The 27,201-nt window shown below is 40.7% G+C and overlaps 1 protein-coding gene across 2 annotated transcripts; it reads right to left on the bottom strand.

The window, feature by feature from the left end:
• Positions 1 to 43: 43 nt before the first annotated feature.
• On the bottom strand, positions 44 to 25,055 carry tubgcp6 (tubulin gamma complex component 6). 2 transcript variants are annotated; one of them, XM_067590299.1, is made up of 25 exons: positions 24,958 to 25,055; positions 23,523 to 24,328; positions 23,276 to 23,439; positions 22,804 to 23,017; positions 21,688 to 21,846; positions 21,205 to 21,326; positions 20,976 to 21,039; positions 20,765 to 20,874; positions 20,525 to 20,616; positions 18,864 to 19,003; positions 16,671 to 16,820; positions 16,141 to 16,222; positions 15,509 to 15,597; positions 15,059 to 15,174; positions 12,378 to 12,516; positions 12,165 to 12,254; positions 10,171 to 12,055; positions 9,709 to 9,870; positions 7,733 to 7,901; positions 6,773 to 6,914; positions 5,082 to 5,276; positions 4,309 to 4,441; positions 3,028 to 3,241; positions 1,680 to 1,873; positions 44 to 606 (listed from the first exon to the last, which is right to left on the bottom strand). In XM_067590299.1, the coding sequence occupies exons 2-25, from the start codon at positions 24,306 to 24,308 to the stop codon at positions 515 to 517; spliced, it is 5,703 nt and encodes a 1,900-aa protein (XP_067446400.1). In that variant the 5' UTR covers positions 24,309 to 24,328; positions 24,958 to 25,055; the 3' UTR covers positions 44 to 514. The 2 variants fall into 2 exon arrangements, with proteins under 2 accessions (XP_067446400.1, XP_067446399.1); XM_067590298.1 differs by having other exon boundaries at positions 24,771 to 25,050.
• Between the last annotated feature and the right edge of the window lie 2,146 nt (positions 25,056 to 27,201).

Raw genomic sequence — 27,201 nt, forward strand, 5'->3', positions numbered from 1 at the left:
TGTGTTTCCTTTACATCACAAAAAGAAGTTTAAGATCAACAACCAGTGAATAGAGCATTTATTAAACAAAGCTTTTTTTATATTTACAGATAATCGACTTAATTTATATGCAGCCCATAGGCTAGCACTTAAAATCTACATAGCGGGAGGCACACCTGAGCATGGGAGACATTACATGAAGCATCAGCTTCATCTCAATCACAAACTTTGGCAGCGTACAATTTTAAAGGCAGAGTCTCATGAATCAAGCAAACAGACATGTAGTTCAAATCCTGCACATTGATGCAAGCTGATTAACTGGTTTCAAGGTCAAATCCATGCCCTAACATACAGCACAGGTGGCGTTTTAAATGTATTTTGGACATTGAAATGAAGACCAGAAAGAACCTGGTTTGTTATTATGTATGTCTGATAAACACATAAAGGTAACATACTATGGTTCATGGGATGAGTATCCTTAACATGTCAAATCGTGACACTTAGCTCATGTACACTACACACAGTGGCTCACAGCTCAGGAGTCTTTGTAGTAGTTGTTGAAGTTAATGCGAAGAAGGAAATCCTCTAAATGAGGCTGGTAGCCTCTGTTCACCAGCTTGGTCACCACTGAGAAAAGAAAAAAGGAGACTTTGTTAATTCTTTCTTTCCTCCAACACCTGAACCTCACTGACAGAAAACATCACTGGAGCAAATGAAGGTAATATTGACGTATAGAAACAAGTTCAGGAAAGGACATGTGGAGCAGAAACAAGGTCACACAATTATATGGCTAAGCAGCAGACAACACTGAGACTAATAAAAAGAAAATTCATATTAATAGATAAATAAATAACCGAGTTGGTAAACACAGCACGGAGAGAAAATACTTCACTGGCAGATGAGTGGGTTATTGAGTGTCACATGTCACGGGTCTATATGATTCTCAGGGATTTGAGCTGATATCTTATTATCAGAAGTCTGAGGGTCCTTTAATGAAGGAGATGTAATTCACCCACTTAGCTCCACCTGGTTGATGAGTCTTAGCATTTGACTTTTTTCTAAAGTCATAACCTCTAATCTATAACCAGATCCTTTACTAATCAGTGAACCTTACTTCAAGTTCAGCTCAGAAATCCTTTCTTTTCTCTTCTCTACATCTCTTACATCAAAAAAAAAAAAAAAAAAAAACTCAGATATTTATTTCAGAGAAAATGATCTGTCACAACCACCACATCTGGCTGGATGACTTAATACCTTACAATTAGAGAAGATTTGATACGTTTAAAAAGAAAATCAATCTCTCTCAATTTGATAGAATACAGCTTGAAACTCAACAAGCTACATTTTATACCTTTGTAATATTTCACAGTAGTATATAAATATGAGTGAAACATATAAAAGGAACTTCAGTTAAAGGGTGGGATTATATAGGCTCTTTGTTGCCTTTTTCTTTTTTTTCCCTACAGTTTATTTTTTATTACTATTGCTTTGTTTTTCATTTAATGATTGAACACATCCTTTGGCTTTATAATTGTTCAACTTAGCAACAACTGAGTCATTTTTTATCTGGATGTGAAGCAAACTCTTCAGTAAAAATCTGTTTGAGAATAATCACAACAACAAGGGATCTGAACTGCTTCACTGTTTCACAGAAGTCTGAATTCTCATCACATTAGTGAAACATTATTCGGAGTCCTTACCTTTGAAAAGGAAGTGAGAATAATACTTGAAGGTGTTGTACGACTGCTGCATGGCAATGAAGCTGGGGTGCACTGCCTCCCCCTGATGGCTGTCCCACGGCTGTGCGATCAGCTGGGCGCGAAACTTCAAGATCAGGCTGAAGATGCTGTGGATGATGTTCATGACCGGAGCTGCTTTCTCTGTCAGCAAACCCCTGGGGGAGGCGAGAGAGGAGGAGGAGAGTGCAGAGTTAAAGAATAATGACGGGGAACTCTGAAATGACTTTTCAGACGAGCTGGAATTCTACACAGAAAAGTGTGATACGTACAACTTCTCCTAATGAGATTAAATCATTCATCGGGTTCAAAAGTTAGCCTCAGATTCAGCTGGAATTTTAATTAGGTTGTTACGAGGAGGTAGAATTAATTTTATATGAAATTATGGGTGCTGAGTGCACCTCTTCAGCTTGCTGTGGTTGTGCAGAGCCTGAAGAAACTACTTCACTCCCTAGAATTTTTCCACATTTTGAGGTGTTGCGGTCTGAAATCCTGTTGGTTTAAAAGAGATTTTGGTAATCTATATATTGTATAAGCTCCAAACACTTTGAAGGATCACCTTTGGCAACACTTGTAAGTATTGAGTTTCATCTGTTTGTGAGAGTTTCGAGTTGTATTGAGAGTTGCATACTCAAACAATTAGAATTTTGATTAATTTATTAATCATTTGATCTATAAAAGTCAGAAAACAGTGGAAAATGCGAGTCATAATTAGCCAGATGGACCCGCACTGACATATAATCAATACTGTTCATTATGTACTCAATTTACTATCAAAGGCAACTAAGAAAGAAGCAAATATTCACATTTCAGCAGCTGAAACCAGTGAATTTTGGGTATTTATTGAATAAAATTATCAAAAGTTTACTACCCCATGACTATTTTATCTGTGCCCGAGAGGGACTTCAGAAAACAAAAACATAAACCCGAAAATTGGACCTGAGCCTAAATGAACCCAAAGGAAACGGGAGCTGTTAACTGGATATATTTTTGTTCAGGTGCAGTGGTTTCAGTTCACACAAGACAAGAAAAGTAGAGCATATACCTCAAATCAGGGTCTTTTGCATGTGTCAGAACAGATCTCCTACCTTCAGATTTTCATATGTATATATATTCTAAAAGTATTTCAATAATTTTCAAAACATATTCACAGTTTGGGTTATAATATATTCATGGAGCCCAGTCACAAAATTCTCATTTAATGCATTTTAATTCATGCAGCAGTACCAAAAAAGTCAGTCAGGAAAGTGAATATTTAGATGAAAGCATTATATTGCTGTTTTATATTCACATGCACAGTTCCAGCCCTCACCTGAAGATGGCCCTGTTGAGGTAGTCTGCATGCGTGCGGTGGATGGCATCCAGGTCACTGGCAGTAGCCAGCTTGGCTGTGAACTCGCTCCAGGACACTTGCAGGATCTGGTTGGCGATGTATCCCTGTATTACCTTGACAAAGTGCTGCATCTCATGTCGGTAGAGCTGCAGCTGATGGAACTGCACCGAGCGACCTGCACCTTTCACCAGCGCTGAGACAAACAAACGTGAACATTAATCAATATGCAAACATTTGCCGGTTAAAGCTTCTCTCAACTCAGAGGATTCGCTGCTTTTCTGTATTATAGGACAGTAAATTCAATAACTCTGGGCCTTATTTTTTTACTACTGGTCTGACAAAAAAAAAAGCAACTGGAGCTCACTTTTGGGGGCCCTGGGAATTTCTGACAGGCTTTTTTTAAATTTACTTTTAGACAAAACTAAATGCACATGAATCATTACTGAAAATAACAGGTGGGTGAAGCTACAGTTATTCAGACAGACCTTGGTTAACTGTTTGGTTTTGACTTCGAGAGCAGTCATGTTAATCCTGCTTTTGGTCAAAAAAAAGCATTCTGTATTAAGTAATCATCCACATTTCCCATCAATCAGTAATATTAATATTATAATGACGTTTACATCCCTCTAATACTTTAAAAAGGGCTTTTTTTTAGAATATTTTCATCACTTTACCTTGACAGCCCTTTCCTTTGGTACATTTTCTCAACCGTAAAACTTACAAATTCCTGCGAATGCCACGCACTGTATTACGCCGCAGCAGCACTTTCTGACCCAAACAGCTGATCTGCAGCGTAATACAGTGCGTGGCGTGCGTAGCAATGCAGAAGTTCAACAGTTGAGAAAATGTAGTGCCAAGGTAAAGTGCTAAAAATATTCTAAATACAGCATACACTTTAACTGATATTTATTTTTTTAAGTGGGTCTTTTTTAGGCAATATACTACCCTGGTACTCCAGCCCACCAAATCTACTGCAGGTAATACACCGACTATGGATAAGTACCTCTTACAACCCCACTTAAAAAAAAAACGAACTATCCCTTTAATAATTAGTTTTTTCCCATCAGGATATCCATTTATGTAGTCTGCACACATGCTTTCACTGATCAATACTATCTAACCCAGTGAAGCACATTGTTCTACAACAATCCCAGTGGCACAAGATGTGCTTTGTATAAATAAAACATAAAGGAATCGCAACATTGCCCTCTATGAATATTTTATAAACAGTGAGGTAAGGTGGAGTCCGAGTCTTCTCACCTGTTCTCTTGAGGTGGAACCAGACATCACGGAGGCTCCACACCATGTGTTTGAGTTGCAACAGGAACGAGAACAGACGGTTGTACTTGTTCATGCAGCTGTCTGTGATGATGATGTTCAACGGCCAGTCCACCTGGGAGATGACACGACACGGAAAGAGACAGAAACATCAAAGCAAAAAAAAAAAAAAGAGAGAGAGAGAGAGAGAAACACAAGTGTGTGAGAGTGAGTGTGAAAAAAGAGTGAAGGAAAGTGGAACGAGTTGGGAAAAACAGGTAAAGAGAGAGTGACGGATGAGGCAAGGGGAAGGGAAGGGAGAAAGGTGTGAGTGCAGAGGCGTTGATAAAGGAGGTGAGAGGATTGTGAAGAGACGACAGAGTCGCGAGAGATGGGGGGGGGTAGAAACGGAAGAGGAACGGGGGAAAAGATATATGGAGAGAGAAAGATAAAGACAGGGAAAGAGAGAGAGAGGGAGAGAGGAGATTGAGGAAAGGTGCAAGATGGAGATTCAGCAGAAAAGGGGAGAGTCATGAAGAACACAGGAGGGAACAAGAAGAGAGGACAATGTGTGCAGCATTAGTCACCGTGCATGTCATCCACGAGACCCAACTCCAATCAATCTACGAGGTCCAACCATTTAAGTGTGTGATAAGCTCATTTTGAACACCCAGAGCAGTTTGTCAAGACATGACAGGTTGTCACACTCAAGCTGCCACTCACGCTGTGACAAGCACACACGCTGTTACTCACTCCGGTAAAACACACCGCCTCACCTTGTAGCGTAGCTCTAGACAGTTGAGAGAATCGGGGGCGTGAGGGTGGAAGGTCTCTGGGAGGAAGCGCAAGGCGAAGGTGAAGTTGCCAGCCAAGGGGGTGTCTCCATGTAAGCTGTACTGCAGGGCCTTACTGAGGATGGAGTTCAGGACCAGAGGGGTCAGCAGCTCGCCGGGAGTCTGGCCGCTGCCCAGCTGTGTGGATGAGACATGGGTTATAAACATAGATATCACAGCCTTCCTGAACCTCCACACCTCCTAGTTTTAAACTGTGCTTAATTTGGCAGCTTTTCATTCCAAATAAACCCTACGGATAGCTGATTACCTCCCTTTCCAGTTGAAGGTGTGTTAATAAGTCAAATCAGCTGGTGTGGTGTTTGGGTGGAACAAAAACTTTTTGTCTCATGGGCCTCGAGAGACAAACATGCATGAATGTTTCTGCAGAAAAACACCAAGGTGTTAGCGAAGGTTTCCCTTGTTGTTTTACACTGGGAGGCTCGGGCTTGAAATGATAAACAGCCTAGGAACCTGAAAGTGACGCATCATGTGCTGCAAAACAGCCACATAGAGTAACCAGATTTAAAATACTTTTAGTGTGATCGATATGCTTAAATCTGCATAAGTGATTTTTTTTGGCCATTTGGAGACAGCACAACAAGCTGTATGAAGTATGAAGTTAATATGGCAAACATAACGATACAGCAATTGGTTATTTACGCATCCAACAGATACAGAGCAACATTAGCATTGATTTGGATTTTTAAATCCAATATTCACTCCTCCTTTTAGCTCTGTTTTACTCTCCACCATCTCCTGAGAGAAATATCTGGCTCTTTAGCTGCTAAATACAGTATGTTAAGTATGTTCACCAGCTAGTTGCTAACTTTATCTGTGTGCCATTTGGTGTTGGTCAGGTAGCGTACAGTGTTTTTTCAGTGTTTTGGCTGAAAAAATGCTGTGAGTGGTGAGTGTAAACAGTTAAAACGCAGGCCATAAAACAAGTCAATAACTTAAAAAGGCACTGAAACGCTTCATAGAGCTGAGAAGAACTGCAGAGTCAGGTGATAGTGGGTTCGTCACATCGTCTGACACCTCTCACGTTAGACATTTAATCATACATATTGATTATAGTAGCTTTAAAAATGCTCAGTTTTGCTTTACGTTTCACACCAGCAGCCCTTTTGTGAGAATCTATGAGTGATATAACAACACAATACACACAGGCTCTGGAATACTAAATTACATTCTGCAGAAGAAAATGTGAACCCTCACAAAAGGTGTGAGAATTACTTTGACTTTCTCCTGAAATCTGCACTCCACCTGTGGCACATGCATTTTAAAACTACCTCTGTGTACTCAGGGGACGAGTGTTTGTGCACACCAACACTTGAGAGCTTTATTCAATGTGTTCTTAGTAGTGTATGCATACAGTCAGTGAGTTTCTAAGGTTACCCATACTTGCTCTAAGTCGGGCTGCATAGGCTAAAGTCTCGTGCTAAATACACTAAATGCTTCAACAACAAAGAAAAAAAAAGACATTGTTTACAAAGTATTGTTTCAAGGACATCTGGTCATGTTCTAAGATGTCCTCACTTATCTTCTCCAAGAATGCTAGAACTGCAGAAAAACACAATATATTACCCGAAATTGATAGTGTAGAGATGATAACAACACTTCTGAAAGAGCGTCACCTTTTCAAACAGTAGATCACTGAGGGACTGTGCGAACTCGCCATCCTCCATCAGCAGGAAATGGCGCAGCGCCTCAAAGTGTCTTTCCACCCCTAACTCCACAAAGAAGTAATCCACCACCGCCTTGTTCACCAAGGACACACTGGGGATGGAAGGTGGAGGAGAGTGACCAAGAGAAAGAGAGAAAACTTTTGACACAAGAATCAGGACTGAAAATGATGTTGACTTGCAAATTTGAAACAGGTTGCAGGGATGATAGACATTAGTTCTGGAGACAGCTTGGGGAATATACTGATGTTTTTTTTTTCCCCACTTTTTGGACGACTACCTCCATTCTATTACCTTAAATTATTCCTGAGCAATTCACGTTTATATAACAGTGGGATTTAGGGAAGGTTTTCTTTAACTGAGAAGCCAGCAGAGAAGAGATAAAAATAGAGTTGAAACTCTTTGGCAAACTCCACTGCGTCGTCTGAGCATGGGATAAAAATGTGTTAATAAAAATTTAGAGCTATGAATTCCATCGCCACATACAGTGCACCCCCCTCTGTGTGCAGAAAGGGATGAGAAAGCCATTTCTTTACACACAAAGACTAAACTGCAAAGTGTGCGAAAACATTGTAGGTGAAGACTGACAAGCTTGTCTGGAGATTTGATGGAATTTCAAACAGAAAAAGGGGTCCTACAAAGATGGAAGGTAATAAGAATTTAAATTATTCCTCTAGAGCACAATATGAACTCAACCACAATTTCAGTAGCAGAAAAAATTACAAGAGATCAATGAAAAACCTCACACCTGCATTTTCTCTTAACATAGTTTGGCTTCATGGGTTAAATAAGCAGATGACATACTTGTGAACAGTAAACAAGTAATGTGCTTAGAAATGTGATGGTTTTAATCCCTCTCCGACACAAAACAAACCATTTCCTCCCGCAGCTTTCCTTTAGTCAGATACTCACTGTGTGATGAGCGGGGTAGTGACAGAGTTTTTTATCAGAACTGGCAGAGAAACCATCTCGCTGAGCTGGACAGGAGTGGTGTCTGTGGCTGTGCGGAGTGTGGGGTCCATAGGAAGGCCCCAGGGGCCGCGAGTTACCTGCTTCAGCAGCTGACACTCTGGGGATGAAGCTGTGTGAGAGGAGGATGACACGTCGCTGAATAAATATCACACATTAGAAAACTGTGCCATTTTAAATAGTGCAAAGAAAAAAATGGTAAGTTGTAGTGGAATAAAACAGAAACTGATGTTAAATGAATATCAAAGTAATATTTTTGCCAGAATGGATAATGCAAGAAAGGTTTACTTTAAGATTAATTATACATACATGGAGATGAAAGTTGGAGGAACATTTTATACTATATACAAATGAAATCTGATTTATCACAACCATAAACTGAGGCCTTAAAATGATCTTAGAGTTGAAACAACACATCTCTATTACAATCTAAACAAAAATAGAACATTGAGACTTCACAAAGGTAGTATTTACTGTAAGGTGATTTAATTAAACAGCATTGTATTATAAATTATTTTGTGTACCTTCTGTATTTATAGTAATTCTCCCTAAATAATCAGGGCTCCTGACTGATCAGTGGTGTGGAAGATGTACTCAGCTGAATAGTTTCTGATAGATTTAATGGAGACCCAAGAAACCGGCATGAATAACAGTAGCATGACTGAACTACAAACGCAGAGTGAGGAAGACAGGATATTACTTCAACGAGCCATGATGCATACCACCCGAACATTAACCAGACTTAATACCTTTATGAAATATCACTACTTTTAATGCAACTCTCTCAGCCTGCTGAAGGAGTACATTTCAACAGCCTCTGTATATGCATCATCTCGAACATGTGGTGTAGAATTTGCATTTCTTTACAATTTGATCTGATGATTTGGTGTATTTCAAAAGACATTTCCATTCTGATGAAGTCATTTCAGAGACATATGGGATCAAACAGGCTGTATATAGTGTACAACGCTCACCCTTGAGCATGTACGTATGCTCCTATTCATCAATAAAATAAAAATAAAAGTAAAACTGAAGTCTGTTGTCAGGACATCAGGCCCATAAACCAGATTTATTACAGCCTGTTTCATTAATAAAAGAAGAGGTTAAGCTTCGTTTTAAGTTCTCCGCCAAAATCAAGAAAAAGCAGCAGTTTGTGCACAATTTTTTATGCCATTTCTTAAATCATGACATACATGGGAACAATAGCATCAATTTTGAGAGATAACAATTTTCCACTTAATTCAATTTCTGTTCAAATATTTTTGTTTATTTAAGTTTTGATGCAAACACAATTTGATTTGGCTGTGCTGTGAAACGACTCCTTGTCAATACTTACAATACAGCTTCAAATATATACATTTTTTAAATCAGATTTTAAATTTGGAGTTCCTCAAGGTTTTTTTTTGGGTCCCCTTCTATTTTCTAATCCCAGGGCTCTGTTTAACCCCATCTGTTATTATTGTTATGCTAATGGAAACCACTTATCTTTAAATGTAGACACCTGTGAAGTTATCTCTTTTCTTTGCAGAATAGTCTGGTTGACATAAACAAATGGTTGTCTATAAACCTCCATTTGAACAAGGACAAGTCTAAACTAAAATTGTTTTATTTGGGACACTGTGTGAATAAGATACACATTATGTTTTGGCCCTGACTTAAATGTAAAAGAATGTATAGTACAAAGGCTTTAATTTGGATTTTATTCAATGAGAACTACTTTTTTTCTAAGAATTTCATTTCATTTCAATTTCTAACACACCATCTAGCCACCATTGTGTCCAGAGTTGTGACCTTACTACATAAATCCCCCTTAGTGCGTAAAAAATGCTTATATCTTGAAAATCACATTGCCTACATATGTATGTGCCAAAAAAAACAACAAAAAAAGCATTAATCTTTGTCATATGTTGTCAACTGACCCATGACGTTGTAGCAGTCTTCATAGTGTTCCACCTGGTACTGGCAAGACAAAGCAAAGAGGTATTCCTGCTCAGACTTTTCTCCAGGGGACAAACCAAAGCTGGCTGCCCAGGACCCCATGGCCTCAGCCAGCTGTTCACCAGGGCTCTCCGACTTGGAACCTGAAGAGGAATGTAGAATTACTTTTTCAGTGACATCGTAATTTGTAAATCACTATTCTTAACGCCAATGGGTCAGATCAAAAAGCTAACATATTTATCCTTCAAAATCTGAGAAAATCTCTTCAAATGTTTTAAGGCAAAGGCAGACTCAGTTCAGTGATAGTGTACGTGCAAATATCACTTTAAGTTTATTGACTTAGATTACATTTACATCATGATTTTTAGCTTACTAAGTGGTACTGCATGGTGCCTCACAACTGCTGCATGTGTATTTGTGTGTCAATTAGTATTGTTCAATACCTTTACTTTCTTCATTGTCCTCTGTTTTCTGCTGATCTCCTCTGCCTTTGCCCTTCACCACGCATCCAACTCCAAGTGAAGAATCTGATGAGTGGCCGTAAGCGCTGCCTCGTGGCACAGAGTGTTGTGGCTCCATCCCTGATACCACACATCCCACCCCCAGTGTCGAATCAGAGGAGTGGCCGTACGCGCTGCCTGGTAGCGGTGATGGAAGTGGATCAGTTTTGGACACTACACATCCGAGGCCTAAACTTGAGTCTGAGGAATGGCCATGTGCATTGCTGGGAGGAGGAGAACGTTTTGGTCCTGAAACCACACATCCACCTCCTAATTTTGAGTCTGAGGAGTGACCATAAGAGCTTCCAGGTAAAGGGACCAAAGCTGGTTCAGTTCCAGACACCACACACCCTGATTGAAGGATGCAATCTGAGGCATGTCCATGCTTGCTCCAGCGAGGTCTTGCTTCAGGTATGTTGGACACAAACTCGCCCACCTTTATATTAGAATCAGAGGAGTGACCGTGGATACTGGGAGCAGTAAGTGGTGCGACAAATTCTGAAATGTTTTCCCCTACTTTGATGTGGGAATCTGACATGTGACCGTGAATGCTGGGGGAGGGTAGAGGGGCAACGACATCTGAAACATGCTCACCAACTTTAATGTGGGCATCTGAAGCATGACCGTGGATATTTGGAGTTGGAAGAGGAGCAACAAAGTCTGAAACGTTTTCTCCAACTTTAATGTGAGCATCAGACGAGTGACCGTGAACACTGGTGGAAGGTAGAGGGGCATCAACTTCTGAAACGTGTTCTCCGATCTTGATGTGTGAATCTGACGTGTGACCATGGATGTTAGGGGTTGGCAGGGGGGCAGCTACCTCTGATACATACTGTCCAACATTAATGTGAGCATCAGAGGAATGTCCATGGACGCTGGATGAAGGTTGAGGGGCAACAACATCTGAAACCATCTCCCCAACCTTTAGGTGTGCATTGGAGACATGACTTTGAATGTCTGGCAAAGAGAGAGGACCGAGAACTTTATCTTGAGCATCTAAGCTGTGGTCTTGAGTGTTTGACATTAGTGTTTCAATCCCACCATTGTCAGAAAGACCTGCCACTACTTTGTGATCACCATTATCCTTGCCACCTTGCTCTGGTGCGGTGGAAGAAGCAGTATCAACCACATCATGTTCTTTTGTAGGCTCAGCAGGTTTATTCTCATCTTTGTTTACCTCTACTTTACTTTCCAAAATCCCTATTTCAGTCTCCTGTTCCAGCACAGGTGCAACTTTTTCTTGCTTGTCGTCTGTCATCGAGCCACTCCCATCTACTAGTTGCACTGAGGCTTGAGAGGGATGACCATAAACACTGGCTTTCGATGTATTTTGGTGTTCCTCTGGGGTGTACTGGCCAAGGGGAAAGCTGGATTTGGAGGCTTGACCAAAGGGGCTGGCTTTGGGTACACTACTCTGGATTTGTGACATATTCTCTCCAATGGGGATGTGAGAAAAAGAGGGATGGTTTTGGATCAAGTCAGGCTGAACTGCAGGTCCCCAGCGAGGTCTGGGTTGAACTGAGGCTTGGCCAGTGATACCCTCAAGTGGACTAAAGGGGGCACTGAAGTCATAGTCTACCAGCTGTGCTGTAGGACAGGCTTCAGGTAGGTCAGAGCCAATCTCCTGTAGGGCTGCGTCCACCTGCTGACTGTCGGGATTCGGTGACTTGGCCAGGAAGTCATTGATGTCGATGTCTTCAGAAATTAAGGCAGGGTCTACAGCAAGAGGGGTGAGGGTAGGGGAAGACGGGTCAAGTGGTGGCAATGCAGCTTCAGGTTCTTGAATCTCCGCTGGCTGCTGTTCAGATGACCCTTGAGTGAGAGTTTCCTGTAAAGAGAAGTTACTCATTTTAGGATGTGTATCGCACACACTTTAGAAGAGCATAATAATGGGAAAAATAGGGGACTTATGTTCAAGAACTAGTGTGTTGTAATACCGGTGTTGATTGTGGTACAGGCTGTTTTTTTGCTGGCAATACTTCCATGGGAGGTCTCTCCTGGCCAAAGGGATATTTCTCTAACATTGCCTGGTAAGAAGTCACAACAGCTTTGGTTAAATAAAAAACTTTCAACAAACCAAAATAATAAAATCTATCCATTCATCTTTACCTTGTCCTCTGTGTGTATTTTTCCTCTCATTTATTACAAACCTGCATCTGCTGCTTGTCATGTTTGAAGAACTGAGCACGTGCATCATCCAGTCTCATTCGCTGCACCCTCCACATGGCCCGTCTCTCTCTGCGAGCTGCTTCCTCTGACAGATGGCTGTACTGAGCAATCAGCTCCTTCCTACAATTTCAGTGTAGTAACACACAAGTAAGTCATTTAGCCGTGGGTTTTATCCAGAGAAACTTACGGTTAATGCTCAAGTAACAAAGAGTTAAATGTCATGCATCTACAGATTGAACACACAGCTGTTGAGGATTAAATGTGCCATCTCTTGTGCCTTCCATAAGTGCTGGCTGCCGTCCAAATAGCCGATTACTCATTTAAGTCCAGCCAGCTACTTTATTATATTAATGTTTGATTCTAATGAAATAGTTTTGCATAAGTGGTTGCGATTCACTAGTGTACAATTATGACCACTAGTTTCCACTTTAAAACAATGCAAGCATGATGATAGAGAAACATGCCAATCTGTCTGTATCAGTCCCGCCCCCACATTCTGTATACGAATGTGTGCATGCGCTCAGCTCAGAGGTTGTGTCCAAGGGGGTTCTGAGCAAAACGTATTGCTGTGTGTAAAGGTGTTACCGGTGATACACAGTGTTCAGGCATACACCGATTACATGACTTGCCCACTGCCCACATGTTAATCAAAAAAAAAATAATAATAATAATAATAATAATTTGTAACAATGGACGCTACAATTATAAACTGAAAGTGTCTGCTCTGTGCCTCGCTGCAGCAGCAGCAGCAGAGTCTCAGCACAGAGTGGCGGAGTGAGACGTCTGTCCTCCCTCCCGCTCTCTGCTGTAAACACACGTAGCTGTTAGCAAGCGGCTGCTCTCATGTCTCCCCGGGTTTCAGTGCTTGTTTTCAGCAGAAACTCTCTCGCTCTCTGCCTGCTCAGCCTGCTCTCGGATGGTAGGCAGCTTAGCTGCAGCCTCACTCTCTCTCTCTCTCAACCGCTAGCTATGCACTGAGTTGTTCCTTAACGCAGCTACGCTACCAACAGTTTCCCAGACAATGACACAGAGGTTGACTTATGTTTCGGAACAGCACTGCATGGAGGCTCCCAAATTCTATTGATTCCCGAAAGAATGGATATTTGCCATTATTTTTGGCATTAAAAAAAAAAAAAAATTTTTTTTAGCCTGGCGGCCCGCCATCACACCAGTACAATTATAGGGGAAACACTGAAGTGATTCACAAGTTCGTTATTTTAAAGTTATTTCTGGCATAGGTTTATTTTATAAATAATTTAATTTAAAACCAATACTTAGGCTAGATAAGTCATGGGATTAAAAACACACCCCACCTTAAAATAATCTTCTTTATTTTTGTTGAAAAAGACTGCATTTATGTTTCTAGTAAAACGATACACTAACCAAACATTGTGGCATGTCTTGATAAACCTTACAGTGGAGGTATCAATACATAAATAAAGAATAATAAATAAGGTCCAATGATTCTTAAATACAAGAGTTCTGATCAGTCAGGAAAAGGCTTGGTTTTAAATATTAATAGCTACATACAGACTGTGTGGGTTAAAATGCACAAGAAGCCTAATTCTCCTTTACAGTAATACATGTTCACTACATGTTTACAATCGGGTAGACAAACTCATTAAAATATACAATAATTAAGATCAGTGTATATGATGGAATAATGGCATTAGAATGTGCCAGAGGCCATCAAATTTGGGCTTTCATGGCCAATATTTTTCTCAGGCCTGGGTGCATGCCCCCCCTTGGTTGCTACTTTTCCCATTGGCTGGCTACTGCCCTGCATCTCTCAATGATGAGATTGTCCTTTTGTCCAACAGTCCATTCAGCCATCGGGTAGCTTAGCTCTAATTGGCTTCATATTAGTACTAGACTTAGATAAGGACAGCAAAATTTTCCAACATGAAGCTTATTATCTTCCTAAACACAAATTGACTTATATCATTTTTGCAGTCACGTCTGATATTCTGCGACATACTAGAAATAGTATGTCTTATTTGAATACTGAGTAATTTATAATTAAATGTGAGTGCAAATCATCCGGCAATCAATGTTCTCCCTACTTGCGCTTTCAAGTGCATATGCTTATGAAGGACTGATAAGCATATTGGCCTGCCATATGCCTCTGTGTGTATATGTGCTTTCAAGCTTTTGAGCAAATTCCTTAACCAGTCTCCATTAATGTTTATCATCTATAACTGATTAATCAGTCAAAGCCTGTAGAATATGAAATCCATGTTTTTCTCAATGAAAGCCTTACTGTCACGAATGACAGCATATTCCAAATAATTAGATATCTAAATCTTTGCAATGGATGATACTGCAAGGGAGGAACAATAAGAGAAGCCACAGTGGGCGCTTACTTCAGCTTTGCTGAACTCTGACCTCAATGCGTCATCAAACTAAGAAACGACTTTTGTCCGTCATATGGAAAACCACTCATACCATGCTTGTATTACATTTGTTCACGCTGCTGCATTTCACATTTATCCCCACTGTTTGGAAATTTGGCACAAGTCCAGCTGCTGAAAACACACAGACAGATGGATCTGATGTCCCATAGTCAGTTAATAAACTCAAGATGAAATTTATTTGCACAATGATTCATCAATCATCAATAAAACATTAACATCTCTAATAGCGTCTATAAAAGCAGTCAGACCTGGCTCTCTGCTCCAGTTGCTCCTCCAGGGCTTGTAGTCTCTTCTCTCTGTCCCTCAACTCTCTGGCAAAGCTGAAGTCATCCTCCTCCTGCTTCTTCTTGGCTGCACTTCGCCACTGGTGCCACACACACATATATTATATTATTGTATAGAGCTTCAAAAATTGGTCATACAGGCTATGAGTGAAGTGTATGAATTCAAATTTGCTTACATTATCTTCTCTCTAAAATGATTACCATCAAAATATGAGAAATATTGTTTATTCTCTCTTCCTCTAACACACTTTTTGTACTCTCTTATAGTCACATGCTCACTATCTTACTTTCTCACTCAAGTACACGGTTTTAAATCTGTTAGTCTTATTCACACACAACTTTTTTATCTCTCTCTCACACACACACACACACACACACACACACACACACACACACACACACACACATTACTACCTCTTGCTCCTGCTCCAGGTGCTGTTTCAGCTCCTCAAAACGCTCCCTCTTCTTGGCCTCCTCAGCCAGACGTTGTGACACCTGGCGCCCTACAGGAGGCGAGAGAGATAACAGTGGGCTGCTTACCCCCCTACACCGAAAAGTGCATAACAGCTCTGTCTCTTTCACACAGGCGCACACACAAAACACCATCACCATCTGCCTCACACAAACGCACTTGAAAATGAAAACGCCGAGGTGCAGATAGAGCATCAGGCCAGACGCATCTCCCACCCCCCCATTCCCAACCCCAAACTTTGTCACACGTGTTTTGAAGTAATAAATTATATGAGGAGTTTGCTAAACTGCGCTGGGGATGATTAGATTTCAGAGCCCGTAGTACTGGAAGTCATTCAAAGCATTCCTCACTGCGATTGCCCCTGCATCTCTGCTGCTCTCCTGAGAGGAATGAATGCAGCTGAAGGAAACGCTCGCAGTCAAGAGTCAACAAGCGAGTGTGGCTTATACTCAGAGCTGAGCCATTTGTTAAAGGTATACTCAGTGGGATGGGGGGATGTGCATGTACATCAAGCACATAAAATTATACTTGCAGTGTCTAAGTGTGTATGTGTGTGTTTGAGTGCAACACTAACCGCGGATGCTCTCCAGGGTTTTGGCTGCTGACTCTCTGACCTGATTGATCAGCTCCTGGCGTGCCTGCTCTGTTCGCAGGGCCTAACAATAGACAGACAAGAAATCATCATTAACAGAGATCTATCCGTCTGCCCTGTAACTCACCTCTCCTCCCCCCACCTGTGCAGTCACTACAGCCAGCAAGCACACACGATACGGGCCATACAAACCAGGGTGTTACACTGAATCATGCAGCGTGCGAGCTTCAGACTTCACCTACATCATTTTAATGACTTGCTGCTGAAATTCTCAGTACTTGAGGGCAGTGTCACAATCATTGATCATGTTATGTAAGAAAAAAAAAGAAACCTCTCTCTTTATCTTAAGGGACAATACATGTGTAATGACTCAGTAAGTTCTTATATCTTCATGTTAATTTTACCATTGCTCGTCAGAAATAAATTCAGGGGGAAAAAAAAAAGAAAGACATATCACAGATATGTAAGATGCTATCGCTGGGAACAATATTAGCGTGTATGTGTCTCCGTACTTGCTCCTCCCTGCTGATGGCGCTGTGCTTAGCGATCCTCTCCATGCGTCCGCGGTACACTGCACAGTCCCTCTCAATCTCCTCCACCTCCTGCAGGGAGAAGGTAACGGCGATGCGAGGCATGGGCAGCTCCGACCAGCAGATGTAGTGCTGTGGACATAGTTTATTATAAATTATTACCAGAGCAGGGTTTCTGCACGGTTAAACTTAAGACTTTTAAATAACACATACAATGCAATTTAATTCCATAATCCTACTAATCCTAATAACTGTCTCTTTTGGGTGACATCAAGTGTTTTAAACACAGACCCCAAAGTTCCTTTCATAACAAAAATATGCACAGTCACCCATGGAGGAGAGCGATGTGGCTTGCAGTGTCTAGTCTGCCAGAAATGTATTATTTATTTTATTTACTTGTTTATTTATAGGGGACAGTGCACATTAATCAACATTGACATTTTAATAGCATCACAGTAAATGTGCTGGGGTTAGCTCAACAACTAATTTGCACCCGTAGTCCCGACTCAACTTAAAATTGACAAATGGATAAAACACTTCATACACAGCAGAATCACAATCAAAATGAGAGGGGGAAAAAAAAAACTGGAGAAAATGCATCACGAGTCTTTGTCCTAACAATCTTAAACAAAGTTATAAAACACTAGAAAAAAATGTAGAGTTCATCAATTAAAAAATAATAATTCATGAGTACTTATCTGAGTAGATTTTAACCATAATTTAAGTTTGATGTAAAATCCTGTATGCAGCACAGTTCCTTATTTCCATAGGTAGAGTATTCAAGAGATTTGCTGCTCTCACAGAAGAAAATGAATTTGCTGCATCTACAGTATATGGGACCATGGAGGTGCTGCCCGTAAGTTTAACAAAGCGGCTTAAAGGCTGATACCACGCATATTCTTTAAATATAAGACAAGTCCATATACTGGATAAAACTTTCCATACTAAATAAACTGTACTTCTGAATTATGACAGTGGTGATAATAATTGGGTTTGTTGTAGAGTACCTTGAGTGTTTTGTTTATAAAGTGATGTATAACTCATTTGTACAGCTACATCAAAAAATAAACCAGTATAGTAAACCAGCAATGCACTGTTTCACATTTAATTTTTCTTGGTTGTCACTAGTTATATCAAACCGATGTGAGAGCAGTTTGCATATTAGCAACCATCTCGTCACTTTTGCATTTTTCAATCCATAATTTCCCATGTGTTCATAGACACCTTGCAGTTTAACAGACCAACACAAATGGAAATTAGAACAGAGAGAAACATTGTAGTTACAGAATGCCAATTAGTTAGGTGCATGAGCCCTGCAGTTTAGGTCAGGAAGGTCGAGTCATGAAAAATATTATGTGTCGGTGAATCGGCGTGCGAGTTACAGAGAAGTGAGAAAATTACAATTACTTCAAAACGTCAACACTTCACTGAAGCTTAGTATTCATCTGGCATGCAGAGTTTACTGTCATTGTGCTGGTAGGGGTCCGTTCATGATCAAAGATAGCTCACAGGGTAACTCATGAGAATACTATGACAATATATATTTTTGTACACAACACCAACGCCATCATGATACAGGCAATTCTGAGATATGCAAACGCACTGCAAGACATTAATCTATAATACATCTTGATAAATATATTTAGAGTCAAACTGGAAAAAGACTGAAGTGACAGAAAGCAGAAAAGCTCAGAGTTCAAATGTTTGCAATAAACAATAGAAAAGTCACAATGTATCACAACACTGATGCTAGTGTATTGATAAAGTTTTGCAAGAGACCGTGTCCCCATATGCCTGAATATTGATTATTTGTCCCATCCCTTACAGGCAGTATGGATTTCCAAATGGAGAGAATCATTGCCGTTAAGTAGTTGGCAGGTGGATAATTGTGGATTTTGCGGATGTCAGAGCTGAGATCTGTGAATCTCTAAAGTGAATATACTGAATGGCTCTTAACAGCAGGGAAAACAGATCTAATATGGCGGGGTAATCTTAAGGATTAACATTTTATATGCTTAAAATGTATTCACTGCAAACAACAGTCAAAACTGTCTTTGTACTGAATAAATTAAGAATACAATTTAGGTTATATCTAGCAATATTTTTATTCAACATTCAGCTGCATTAAATCCCCCCATCTGCATTTATGGATGTGTTAAACGTGTTAAAACAAACCTGCGGGCAGCAGATTTTGAGGAGGTTGATGGTCTTTCCGCAGACGTACACATCATTTGCGATATGTCTCAGGAAGATAGGTACACAATCCTCCACATCTTTTGAAATCAGAGTGTAGCCTTGAACCCAGAAGTGTTTGTCTGTAAAGATTAAAAGAGTCCCATTACATGCTGTTATACAATTTAGACCAAGTCATTTTACTGGTCCATTATGCCTCTGATAACAGAACAACACTCTCATGACTGCAGTGCAGAAAGTAATAGTGGCAGAGTAATACTCAGCCTGCAACGAGCGTCAAACTTTTCCTTATTAGTATGACTTACGGGGCATAGCAAAACTCTGGCTGCTTGAATTAACACTTGGAAATTGTTAGCGCTTAGCTCAGTGATCCTAAGCAAAAAGCAAAAGAGAACATGAATGCACTGAGCTTCCAGAGCTCTTTACAGAAAGCCTGTGGCTTGCCAAGAAAGCAGAGCCACTGATTGCTTCCCTGGCCGACGGACTTCGAGGAGAACAATGACATTTGTGTGTCCTCCAAAAAGCAGGAGCGAGGAGTGCATAGGTTCAGTGCAGGAGTTGATGAGGTGTAGCCGATGAGCAAATGAACCTCTCAGCCAGACAAAGCCGAGGTGATGGTCTGACCTTGAATGGGGTGTTGCATGACATACAATATTTGGACAGGCTATAATGATTCATATAAAATCATATTTATGGAGTGCTGTCAAAATGAAACGGCTATAGTGTATACTAGTCTGGAGAAGAAGATGTCATCGAGATGAAATCAGTTAATAAACAATTTCCTAATTCATGCACATCTTCTTTTCTTCATTTCTAAACAACAATCAAAATATGAGATATAAAATGTAATACATTTTACTCATAAAAATTACACTATTATACTATTGTCCATGTCATGCACCTGTCAGTGGAGGCTGAATCAACCAGCTATATTATTATTTTTTCTTCATTTTTATGTTTTCTGACTAGATTTCTATCAAACTTTAGAATTCATTAAATCTTGTTTTGACAATGAAAAACTGTTATAGAGATGAAATAGGACATGGCATTGAAGAGCAGTATGAGCAAAGCAATGCAATCAACATAAACAAAGTGAATCTTCCAGTTCCCGTGGAGTCCTGTGTATTAATCTGCCATGCAAGCCTCGTCTCCACTCTTCTGCTCTCCTTTAGGAGCCAAGTCCTTAATTGGACTTAAACTAATTTATTCAGCTAGTCCAGATTTGTCATGGGCAATTACAAGAAGAGAATTTGTAAGAAAAAAAAACTGATACATTCGAAAAAAAACGTTTTGTTTTAGCTAGCACAGTGTACCAACTGCAAGTATAAAGAAAGATGATTCATTTGTGTTTGTCCCCGTGGCTCGCTGAGCGGAGATGGCTCTGGTCCCCACAGCTGTGGTACAGTAGCTGATTCTGTTTCCCGCTGATTATCATCCAATAACTTCATGACATCCTTTATAGACACAAGGACAAATCCAACTAGGCAATAAAGGCTGTAATGAAATCTGTTTTTTTCTGCTAGACAATCTGTCTGGCAGGAGTTTTCATTTTCAGAACCTGCTGACTGAAACCAAAGTGTTCATGTGATGGCATGATGTTTGTGTGTGTGTGTGTGTGTGTGTGTGTGTGTGTGTGGTCTCACCTCTGAAGCTGAGGTAGTCTTCATTTACTTGTATCATGAATTCTCCATAAACATCTCGAAACACACCACTATACACCCAGTCAGACACGAATCTAAATGAAGAACAGTAAAAATATTCAGACACAATCCTGACAGTCCCTGGAGAAAAAAAATCAATATAGCAAGTATTACAGTCATGTCCTTGGGTTATATCATCATGTTTTGAAGACACACATCTGTATGAAGAGCGCAGTAACTGACCGTGTATAAGGTTCACAGCTGCTCTTCAGCAGCGACAGCAGGACGGGATAGTTCTCGTTGCTGCAGTTATTCTGTGCTTCGTTGTACAGGTAGGACAGCAGTTTAACACCCTGAGGAAAGCCACATGACACTGAGCTGACGTCCCATCTGATAGGTTAAACACAGCCATGATTGATGACATATTGTAGTTTGCAGATAAAAGAGCACTCACCACAGGGAAGGTAGCCTGGCCTGCACCCACAGGCCCATCTACACAGCACAGTTCTGACAGGTACCTTAGATTAAAAGAAAGCAAGGATTTTTTTGATCTGATGATATTTGCATCAAGGTCCTCTCTGTCAAAACACAACTTTGCTGTTGACTGGGTAGACTGAGGCTTAAAAGAATGAAATTAACACTAGACCATCGGCCAACTCCCAGAAAAACGTGTTTGACCTCACCTGAGCTGCCGGCCCACTTTGCGGAAGAGGAAGCCAATAGTCAGCAGGCTGAGGGTGTGCGGTGTGCTGAGAACACAAGCTCTGTAGTAATGCAGATACTTCCTCAGACCACCTGTAAAAGCCTTAAAGAGAGAAACTATTTGTTTATTTTCAGTTTACCTTGTTTATAGTTTGCTAAATGCCCAAATAATGTTCCGTCCTGGTGTTGGATATTGCTCTGATATTGTCGTGCACTGCCCGTAACCCTTGTGTATTTCAACTCTTTTCTTACATTATCATATTTATACTTTAGATTGTTATGTGTGTGAATTAATTAGTTGTGTTTTTGTTTTTGCAAACTCATTTGCTTCAAATTGCCCCTTGAGGAAAATGAGGGCCACAACACTGGTAACAACAATAACTGTCCTATTCAGAATACAAGTGGCAAAGAGAGAGGCAAAATGTGCAGGCTAAACGGAATTAATGATGATTATACAGATGTACCTGAAAGACTAGGCCCTTCTTGTCTGCATTCTGCAGAGAAAAGCGACTAAGCCTCAAGTAGTAGGTGCCATATTGGGCCAGCTCCCCCAGGAGACGAGACACACTCTCGGCAGAGGCTCCTGACACGCAGACACCGGGTCTGACATCAAACTGAACACTCTGGGAAGGAGATTACATATTTACACATGGTGGACAAAACATAACAAATAACTGTAGAGACTAATAATATCCAATTCCAATAAAACAGCCCTGCAGCAAAGACTGTCTTTGTAAAGCTTATAATATTGAATTTTGTTGAGACTGTCAGAGAGTCACCTCCATGGTGACTTCTGAAAGTATGGTTTGTGGTGTTATTATATTAGATTGCATTACATAGTCAGGTGTTTGTTATGTTGTTCTTCCCATGGCTGTTTTATGAGATACAGTGGTGGTGGACAGCAACCTTCTGGGGGGAGGAACAACAATAACCTAAACAATATTTCTGCAATTCAGTGGAAGTCTACCGCAAACCATATCCACAAAAATTACCTTTGAGAGTCTCAACAAAACGTCTAACATGATAAGCTTCACAGAAGTTGTATGTGATGCCCAACTAGAAATGCATTAGTGTATATTATATTATACAGATGTTCAAGGTAGTGTCTATCTCCTGTATCAGCCTACATATCATGATAAAAGTCGGTTAGATAGAGAACATAAGGGGCTAAGAGAGTAAACAAGAGAGTTAGGATTCACTTTACATTGTAAAAAAACAACTCTAATCTGCTGCAGATATAAAAACTTAACGGGAACCAATAAACCAACAGAAGATCTATCCTTTGATTTGTTGTTCAGCATTAGGAATCATTTAATTTATTTTCTAATGTTTTAATGTATAATTTCAGGCGACTGACTTGAGTGTTTGCTCAACACTGTCACTTTTTTCTCTAATTTTCCTTTCGCAGTTGTTACTGGGTTGTTTATATCACACTTGGACAAATTATCCATTGATTCTTCTCTCTGTGTGTTTTTTAATAATTGAATGCTCTCACAGTGCTTTTATCACTGACCCCTAAAAAACAAATCAATTGCATATCATTACATTTTAGAGACCTAATAAATGAAGATGAAATGCACCTGGTTCAGAGGGAAGGTCGTGGATGCCACTCCGATCAGCATGTTGAGGAGGTCAGATACAAGTTGTGTCTGAGAGTCTAGGGGCAGTGGGAGGAGAGGAGAGGGTGTACTAGTGCTGACCACCCTAATCTCCCCCTCCCATAGTCGATAAAGCTTGTCAAATGCCTCCCTGCCTCCTTCTGTTAGATAGAGAGACTCTCTTTTCCCTGGTGGGCTAGTGAGAGAAACAGGGTGGAATTAGGTGCTGAGCTACACAGATATGGTGTAAACCTTAAAACATAAATAACTATAAGCAGGCTCCACCGATATACTGTTACACTGTGAACGGGTTTTAGAACAAGAATGTCCAATTATATGTCATTTCTAAGTGAGGTAGCCTCGAGTTGTTTCTTTAGGTTAAGTAAGTTTTTAGGTGACTAATAAATTAATCTCATGCTTTCAAACTTTCTACAGAACAACTGACGTGACTCACCAGCCAACAGATTCCCAGCAGCGCCGTCTCCCAGGCTCAAATGTCCGGAGGGCCTCCCATAAATCAAGTTCTGGACTGGGACTGGGCTCTGACTGAGAGTCTGGGGTCAGATTGGAAGACGACTGGAAGCCTTCATCCTCAGACTGGTCTAAACAGGGAGGCACCTGCACAAAGACAACCAATATGATGACAAAACAAGTCAAACTAAACAACATGCTTGACACTAGACTAAGCCATAGTCACATACCCTGATAGCCAGCCCAGTTACATCAATATTACTGGGAACAGGAGGCAGGTCCAGTCTTATGTCTATGTCTGAGGTACGCGTGTGCTGCAGTGCTCCAAACAGTGTCATCCTGGTCTCCTTCTCAAATCTTTCTTCTGCATCCATTTTAGTCCTCAGAGTGAGCAGCCCTGTGCCTGGTGGGGCATCCATCAACCTCTGAGTCCCACACAAACTCTCCAAAGTCCCCCATTCCTCCCCGCACACTAGTCCCCATGCCCGCGCCTCTAGCCTCTGCAGCTCCTCACTCTGGTAGCTCCAGGGTTGAGGCCTTCGCAGCACAGGCCTCTCTCGTCTCATGTAGTCCCTGCTGAAAGAGGTCGGGGGTGGAGGAGAAGAGCCAGCTAGGTGCACCAGGAGCTCCAGGACTGAGTCTACTTCCTTCAGGCCAGAAGATGCTCCCTCCGGCAGCCTCTCCAGCTGCTCCTCCAGCTTCTCTGCTTCCTCTCGGCACCCTGCCACCCGCAAGTCAAAGCATATCATCAGGACTTTGTTTCTGGGTGGCGTATTAGCCATGGCACTTGGTCCTGAGACAGATGCTTTGGTGCCATCTTGAAATAGCTTGGACAGCAGAGCACCATAGGCACGCTTCTTTAGAGCTTTGCGGAAACCCTCTCTGGAGACTCCTCCCAGGGCACGGCGCTTCCATGACACCCCAGATAGACTGCAGTCACACAAGGCACCCAGCAGTTCAGTGATGCTCCTGCTATCACAGCTGGGCTTTATGGTATTGTTGGGGTTTGAATACATGGTGGCACTGTTGCCTCAGCCTGTATGAGGGAAACAAAATGGGTTGAAGCATTATGTTTTTCTCTGTCACTTACATAAACAACCAATTTTAGAAACTGGGATGCACAGTGCACGGCTAGTGTATTGGTAAACGTTCAGCTACACATGAGACAATAAACAATACAGAAACCAGACGAACTTGCAGATCAACCAACATTTCTAAAACAGAGGTAACCTTTTGGGGCGCATCTTTAGTTCTTACACACTAAAAATTAACTAACGTAAGCCAATAAATAAATCTTGCAACAGAGCCAGCTGATTACTAGCTAAGGCAACGTTCAGCATTTAGCTAAATTCGCTAACATTTACTATAACGTTATCATAACTGCATATCCAATTAGCAAACCCAATTATGTCCCGAGCTGAAAATATGCTTATTGATATTATTATTTAGCCTCACGATGTGGTGTGTTATCAACTCACTCAGCTGACAGTTTCAATCCAGCAACCACCTCCTATGCATGCTAACGTTTGTTGTTAACAAGCTACTCCCGGATCAATTCCTGTTTAGCGTAAGTGCCGAGCAAACAGAACCCACTAGGCGGACTCTCTAAACAACTCCAAAGGTGTCTTAATTATTCCGTGCTTTCTTTTTCCTGCATATTAATACCAGTTAATATGCTGTGATGATAGCGCCAGCTAAAGGCTAGCTAGTCGCTTCATTCATCTTCCATCATCCGCCGCGAGCCTACAACAAATTTGGAATCTGCCCCCTTGAATGTGATTGGACAACGGAATGACTCACCTTCGGTGATTGGCTAAAGTTGTTGCAGAGGCCACGCTGATTGGTTACTTATCTTAGTCAATCACAAAATAGTAAACCTTATGGTGGTCATTTGCCACCGCGCTTTGGTTTTGATGCATTCAGGTGATATGAGGAAAAATGTAAATAACACCTTCCTACAGTTTTTCCTTTTTCTGTAGTTCATACATCAAATGCAAGAAACCGACACAGCATATTGTTCATGTAATTAAAGGCGATGATAAATGAATGATAAGATTTTTTAATAAAATGTATTTTGCAAGTATTTGTTTTACTTGCAGTGGTCGGTATTTCAGTGGTGAGTCTATCTTGGATATATTAAATTAAATCTACCACTCACCAAGTTTGTGTGTTGGATCAGAAAAACAATCATCAAAACCAGACAGAATTTATTGAACATTCGATGCTTCTTCTTTATTATTATTTTACATGTATTATGTGGACTATCCAGTATATATTCCTATAGGCCATGAATGCAGCAATATTTTCAGAAACACGGGGTCATAAACGTGGGATCTTGACCTGACTCAAAGTCAGGCAAACCAATGAGCAGCATATCTCTTGGTTTTTCCCGTATGGCTGCAGAATTTGATACAAACCTGCACGCAGGAAAAGGCCCCTCGTCTTAATTATCCATCATGCAGGTGCAAGAATGGCGTGAACTCCATGCAGTCCATGGCGATGCGTTTCACGTAATTACACACTGGTTTAACAAATAATAATTCATTATATCCTTTGGCACAAGTCGACCAGCTGCTTTTTTTTCTGCAGTATAGGAGGGGTCCTCGGGATGCGTTCTCCTCAGCCACCAAATGGATATTTTTATCTAAACAAATCTCAACACATGATTTGATCTGGTCACAGTGGTAGTGCATGTAAATACACATTACAGTATCACATAAGACATTTTAATTTCTGCTGCATGTTCAAACTGAGCTTTGATAAAAAAAATTAAAAATATATAGCTATACACTCTTGTGAAACGTCTGTTTGTCCAAATGTGTATACTGTTCATGTTTCTTCTTGTGTAGATAAAAAGTTTAAATATATATAACTTGACTAAACAAATTGAAATAGACGGTAAACTTATAGTGGAGACAATTTAAATTCACCACAAGTTAGCAGAAGTGCACAGATATATTATCTTCCAAAACAACTTTGTGCACATCATCATACACAGACAGGATTTTTATTTTAATATTAGGTTGCTGTATTTGTGGCCTGTAACTCTGCACCACCCAGACAACAGTTTTTTTTTTTCAGGATAACTCTGCCCAGACTCCCTCCTGGCCAATTAAAACTCAGCCATTTAGAGAAAGGATATAGCTGATTTAACGTGGATGATATATAGTGTGGGTCGCTCTGGCTTAAAGGACTTAAAATTCAATCTCTAGATTCACATACCAGTCTACTCAAATGCAAGCTAGCCTAACAGGATATCATCATTTGCTCTCAGGTTGTGAGCTTTAGAAAGCCCTAGAATCAGTTGTCAGGTTTTTAAATTATTCATTAGAACAACTGTTTAAAATGACACTACACAATCATTGTTTTTATTTGCACCAAGTTCTCCTCCTCCTCCTCTTCCCCTAAGGCAGGGGAAATCAAAGCCAAATCTCATTAGAAGGTTTGAAACATGTGGAGGTGAAACACAACCTGCTGGTAAACACAACCATTTCCTACTCAAGGAGAGGCTGGCTGTTGTGTGTGAAGCATCCCAGGCAGGAGAACAGGAGCCAGCAACATGCAGATTTTAACCCAATTTCTTGTGAGAAATCCTGCAACGAGGCTGACTTAAAATAATTATTCTTAGTGTGCAGTATTATTGATTTCTAGACAGCGAAGGGCATAGTTATTTGAAATCTTATCACACGGCCAGTCATGTTGACTCCCAAAATGATGTAAACTGCATTTCTTAATGGAAATTAAGTACAGTATTGCCTTTGATTTTCAACTAATGATCAAGTATAGTGTACAAGATGCAGTGCTTGCGATAATCAAGTGTAATCACTCTTGCTTTGGCAGCAGCCCTTGAAGTAGCTCTATCTATTGGCGCATCAATGATCTGCTCAGTTAGAAGATGGACTGTTCAGG

The sequence above is a fragment of the Thunnus thynnus genome, chromosome 5 (genome assembly GCF_963924715.1).
Source record: "Thunnus thynnus chromosome 5, fThuThy2.1, whole genome shotgun sequence".
In the NCBI taxonomy this organism is placed as follows: domain Eukaryota; kingdom Metazoa; phylum Chordata; class Actinopteri; order Scombriformes; family Scombridae; genus Thunnus; species Thunnus thynnus.